Source organism: Aedes albopictus, chromosome 2 (assembly GCF_035046485.1).
Source record: "Aedes albopictus strain Foshan chromosome 2, AalbF5, whole genome shotgun sequence".
Lineage (NCBI taxonomy): Eukaryota > Metazoa > Arthropoda > Insecta > Diptera > Culicidae > Aedes > Aedes albopictus.
Window position 1 is genome coordinate 223,482,025 of NC_085137.1, and position 6,276 is coordinate 223,488,300.

The window sequence follows — 6,276 nt, forward strand, 5'->3', positions numbered from 1 at the left end:
TCGACTGCAGAAGCTCTTGGTCTGGAAGGAAATGCCGAAACCTTGTGCATTCACTGGACCGGTGGAATCCAGAAGAAACTGAGTGCCCAGCAGGTTGCGGTTGAAGTTTCAGCAGTCGACAGCGATAAGAAGTTCAAGGCATCTGAAGTATACGTAGTAGAATCTCTAGGCCTACCCGAACAAACAATCAATTTCCAGGAAATGGAGCAGCGTTTCGCCTATCTTAAAGGATTACCAGTGAGAAGTTTCACGGCAGCTGTTCCTGGACTAATGATAGGGCTGAACAACATACACTTGCTGGCAACCCTGAAGCTGCGTGAAGGGCAGGTAGGCGAACCGATAGCAACAAAGACACGCATTGGATGGGCTGTATATGGAAGCATATGTGGGGGAGTCGATCAACTACCACACCGTCAAATGCACATCAATACGGGAACATCTGATGATGATCTGCACGCCTACGTTCAAGAATTTTTCGCACTGGAAAGTTTGGGAATCTCTGTGGTACCAGCAGCAGAAGCGATAGAAGACCAGCGGGCCCGACGGATCTTGCAGGAGACGACTAAGCGAACCGACAGTGGTAGGTTCCAAACCGGTTTGCTGTGGAAGAACGATTACATCCATTTTCCGGACAGCGAACCGATGGCTAAAAAGCGACTAGCTTGTCTTGAGAAGCGACTAAGTAAAGACCCAGACCTGTACAACACCGTTCGCCGACAGATAGCGGAGATGCAGGAAAAAGGCTATACACATAAAGCAACCAATGAAGAGTTAGCAGAGTTCGACCGTCGACGTTCATGGTTCTTGCCACTAGGAGTGGTATTAAACCCTAAGAAACCAGGAAAGGTTAGGCTTATTTGGGACGCGGCTGCCAAGGTCGAAGGCGTCTCACTAAACACCGAGTTGTTGAGCGGTCCGGATCTACACGCGCCGTTATTGAGAGTGATGTTCGGATTCCGCGAAAGGCAGGTGGCTATATGCGCGGATATCATGGAGATGTTCCACCAAATACTCATTCAGAAGGAAGACCGCAGTGCACAACTATACAAGTGGAGGGATACACCGGATCTACCTATGGAAACCATGGTGATGGACGTCGCCATCTTCGGCGCAACATGTTCTCCAGTGCAATCGCAGTTCGTGAAAAACAAAAACGCCGAAGAACACGAAGAAACACATCCCCGAGCAGCCGACGCGATTAAAAAGAAGCACTATGTCAATGACTACCTCGATAGTCTCGATACACCTGAAGAAGCAGCGGAGTTGGCTTTGGAAGTAGCAAAAGTTCACGCCGCAGGGGGTTTCTTCATCCGAAACTGGATCTCTAATGACCATTCCGTACTTGTTGCGAATTGAGGAAACCAATCCAGCAGTAGTGAAAAGCTTCATCGGAGAGGACCAAGCTGAACGTCTGTTGGGAATTGCCTGGTTACCGGACGCGGATGTTTTCACCTTCACGCTAAACTTTCGTCGCGATATTCGGATTCTCATCGAAGATGTTCTGGTGCCTTCCAAAAGAGAAATGCTGCGAGTAGTGATGAGCATCTACGATCCTCTCGGACTTGTTGCGGCGTTTGTCATCCACGGAAAGATTCTCATTCAAGATGTCTGGAGGGCTGGAATCGACTGGGATCAAAAGGTTCCTCAGGACGTGTTCAGCTGATGGAAGCTGTGGTTAGAAATATTGCTAAAGATGAGTGACGTTAGGATTCCCCGCTGCTACTTTCCGGGGTATGATCCAACAAGGGAACGTCCATAAATTACGTCACGCTTTGAGGGGGGAGGGGGGGTTCAGAAAAGTGTGACAACCCATACAAAAGTTTTAGAGGTCCCATACAAAAAGTGTGACATAGGGGGGAGGGGGGGTTGAAAATGGCCGATTTTTGCGTGACATAATTTATGGACGTTCCCCAAGCTATCGGTCACTGCAACTTCACATCTTTGTGGACGCGAGCGAACAAGCCTTTGCCGCATGCGCGTATTTCCGTATAGTCGACAGAGAAAGAGTTCGTTGCTGTTTGGTGGCGTCGAAAACCAAGGTAGCACCGCTCAAACCGCTATCTATCCCTCGTCTAGAACTGATGGCAGCAGTGATAGGAGCGCGGTAGAAGCGAACGATCATCGAAAATCATTCCTTGGAGATTCAGCAGACTTTCCTTCATAGTGATGCCGGAACTGTCCTTTCCTGGATCCGAGCAGATCCTCGTCGTTACCGTCAGTTCGTGGCATTCCGCATCAGTGAGATTTTGAGCTTGTCAACGGTAGAAGAATGGCGGTGGGTTCCAACAAGACTCAACGTCGCTGACGAGGCCACGAAGTGGGGTAGAGGTCCATCATTCGAACCGGATAGCAGAATTATGGTAGGACCAATGTTTCTGTACGACGATCAACGAGAGTGGCCAAAGGACTGTCGATCCGAGGTGAACGAAATTGACGAGGAGCTCCGACCAGCTTACAATTTCAGCCACTTTCTTGCAAGGCCGTTGGTGAAATTCGATAATTTTTCGAAATGGGAGCGACTGCTACGGTGCGTCGCGTACGTACACCGATTTGCGGAGAATTTGAGGCGACGCTGCAAGAAGGAACCTGGAACAATAGGAGGACTCACATCATTTGAACTTTAGCGAGCGGAACGTACACTCTGGAAGCTTGTGCAGTCTGATGCCTATCCGGATGAAGTAGCAACATTGAAGTACAATTCTCAAGCTGATAAGACAAAATCGAAGAGACTGGAAAAAAGAAGCCCACTTGCGAAACTGTCACCAATGATAGATGAAGACGGAATTCTTCGTATAGATGGTCGAACTGTTCACAGCGACTACGCAGCCTACGATGCGAAGTATCCCATTATTCTATCGAAGAAACACATCGTTACAACGTTGCTGATAGACTGGTACCATCGCAAATTTCGGCATGCCAACAACGAGACCGTGGTCAACGAAGTTCGCCAAAGATTCCACGTACCAAGTGTGAGGGTTCAAGTTCGAGCAGCCAGGAAGCGTTGCATGTGGTGTCAGGTGTACAAGGCCGTTCCTGCGCCTCCGAAAATGGGACCGTTGCCACAAGCTAGATTGACACCATTCAAGCGACCCTTTACCTACTCCGGAGTTGATTACTTCGGGCCTTATTTCGTAAAAATTGGGCGATCTACGGCGAAAAGATGGGTCGCTTTGTTTACATGCTTGGTAACCCGGGCTATTCATCTGGAAGTAGTGAGCAGCTTGTCAACAGATTCGTGCAAGAAGGCAATACGTAGATTCATCGCGCGCAGAGGGGCTCCAGTGGAATTCTACTCGGATCGTGGAACAAACTTTATTGGCGCTAGCCGCGAATTGATGGACGAGATTAAGCGAATCGACGTTGAACTCAGCAGCACCTTTACGGATCAGCAGACGCAGTGGAAGTTCAACCCACCGGCCGCCCCACACATGGGGGGATGTTGGGAAAGAATGATCCGGTCGGTTAAAGTCGTTTTGGGTGTGCTGCCGCATGAACGTAAACTCGATGAGGAGTCATTGACAACGTTTCTTGCCGAAGCCGAGCACATGATAAACTCGCGTCCTCTAACGTTTGTGCCAATCGAGAGCGAGGATGACGAATCACTGACGCCGAACCACTTCCTGATGCTAAACTCCAGTGGGGTCAAACAACTGGAAAAGACACCAGTGGACGTGGGTATGGCATTAAAGGGAAGCTGGAACCAAATACAGCACACTTTGGATAACTTCTGGCGACGGTGGTTGAAGGAGTACCAGCCAACCATAACGCGGCGAACTAAATGGTTCCACGATGTCCGTCATGTTAAGGAGGGTGACTTGGTGGTGATTGCGAATGAGGGGATGAGAAATCGGTGGCTCAGGGGTCGTATAGTGAAGACATATCCGGGACGAGACAGTATACCAAGGCGTGCAGATGTGCGTACTTCAGATGGGTCAGTATTACGTAACCGGCCAGTAACCAAGTTGGCCTTACTGGAGATTGGAACCATGAGTGACGCCGAACCGGAAGTTCTGTCGACACGTGGGGGAGGATGTTGCGGACCCCTCGACATGCAGTCGATGTAAGCTCCTTACTGATCGAGGTAACAGGTGTCAAGCTGTCAGGGGTGACGTATCATTTAAGAACTGTCATTGAAATGATTTGCAAAATTTAATTGAAGGCTACAGAAGTTATAAAATGTATTTTTTCTTTATTTTCATGTATTGAAATTGTATTACATTAATCTGTATATTTTTAGATTCGCTAAATTGAATTCTCATTAATATAGTGTTCTGTGTGTGGTGAAATTATTTCGGACACTAAGTAGTAAGTACCTGTACATATGTTAAAAAGATTGTGAACTCAAACAGTAAAATATACAAATTACAGCTTTAGCGACACTCAGTAAGAAGCGAGTTGCTCAAAGGCATCCGAAAGGACAAATCACACCAACAGGCACCGATTGATTCCGTTCTTTTTGTTTTAATGGGTGCTCACTTCTAACAAAAATACAAAAATAAGAAACAAAACAAACAGCGCCAGCGCTTCAATCCTTTGTTTTTCGTAGGATGAAAATGGGAGCCACATGCTTAAGAAGGGATCCAATACCCTATATAATTAGACCGTAAGGCTGAATATAAATATTTTTTTAGTCCGAACTCTTTGGCTGTTCGAGCCCGTATGAAGTTAATCATCAAAATTAACTTCTTTTCTTGATCAGCCTAGACAGCTGTGTAGTGTCGGTAGCGGTTGCTTCAAATGGCTAAGAATAACACTACGGACAGTGTTGCCACCAGAGAGTAAAAAAATCGAAGATTGAAAGTGAAGATTGACATTCTCATTTTTTCATTCGTGTTGGGCCACATTCATTGTCAGCTGAATGCCTCTCTTTTTTCATTCAATTCTCCGTCACGAATATTTTTTTCGCGCGTCGTAAAATGTCCAATTTCTGGTAACCGACGCATAATCCGACTTATTGGACAAATAGTGAAGATAATTAATATTTTTATTAACTACTATACACAAGTTTTGAGGTGATTGGAAGTATAATCGGGAGTTACGGTCCAGTTATATTTCACAGTGAAAATTGTCAGTGACAGACAAATGAATGAATAGGTGAAAAAATTCATTCACCAAAATGAATTTCATTTTGATCCCTCAGTTGAGAATTTTCAAAATTCACGTTGAATTTCACTCATTGAAAATGAAAATTTTAAACTCTGGTTGCCACATTTAAATCTGTATTTTGCCTTTCAAAATTTTTATAATCTGTATCACCATTTTTTTGTCAAAAATCTGTACAAAATCTGTAAGATTTCGCGGAAAATCTGTTTGAAATTCTGTAAGTTTCAGAAAAATCTGTATAATCTGTATAATTCCCAAAAATCTGTAATATTGGTATAGGGGGGGTGGGGGTAAGACGGACATGTTTAGGAAACACTCTGTTTTGACAGTGTAAACAATGCGATAATTAAAATTTTATCTCCATACTATATACTTCAACTAAGGTAATTTACAGTCTGCAAGCCGATTTTGCAATAAAATTTGATTTTCCATGACTTTTAGGATATTTAAAAAGTGATCTCCATATGTATGTTTTTCAATAGTGTGGGTAAGACGGACCGGTAGAGTGGGTAAGATGGACACGTTTGGAAATTTAGCTAATACGCCTCTAATTGTGTTAAATGATGTTTGTGGCCTTTTGTATTCGGTAGATCAATCATAGTAGAATCTAAATTTGGCCTTAAATCTCTTAGCGAAACGTGTTTTTGCAAATTAAAATCTATTTTGTAAATTGGAAACCTCTATAGACAGATAAACGCCTAACAGTATGCAATGCTCTGGTAATTTTACAAAGTTCAAACTGTTCCAACAACAAAAATTCTAATATAATGAATTTTTGAACAAAAAATCAATATGAAATGTTTTATACGGTTTCCACAATCATTTTTGTACTCCATATAGATTTCAATCTGTGAACAATGTGTGGGTTTTAATGTGTTTCTTATGGCACTATCAAAGTAATCCCAACACTGTCCGTCTTACCCACCCTCAAGGCGGACCGTCTTTACCCCCACACAACGCAAAATATTCATTCCACCACCGTTATTCATAATCCATGAAATTGACCTGAATTTCGTTGTGTATAGGACGGAACAGTTTAAAACTACTGGGAAACTCAAAATAAAATGCAAAAACTTAGCAATTTAATGTTAAAAAGCTTATTTATTGTCGCCTCAAAATTAGATCCCAGCACATAAGCGTGTAGCCTGGTAAATGATTGAAAATTTTTGCACT

General features: G+C 44.0%; 1 protein-coding gene across 1 annotated transcript; it reads left to right on the top strand.

Moving 5' to 3' along the window:
- Positions 1-2,765: 2,765 nt before the first annotated feature.
- Positions 2,766-4,064, top strand: LOC134286368 (uncharacterized). The gene has a single exon (XM_062847980.1). It carries the CDS (start codon positions 2,766-2,768, stop codon positions 4,062-4,064), a length of 1,299 nt encoding a protein of 432 aa, XP_062703964.1.
- Positions 4,065-6,276: the final 2,212 nt, after the last annotated feature.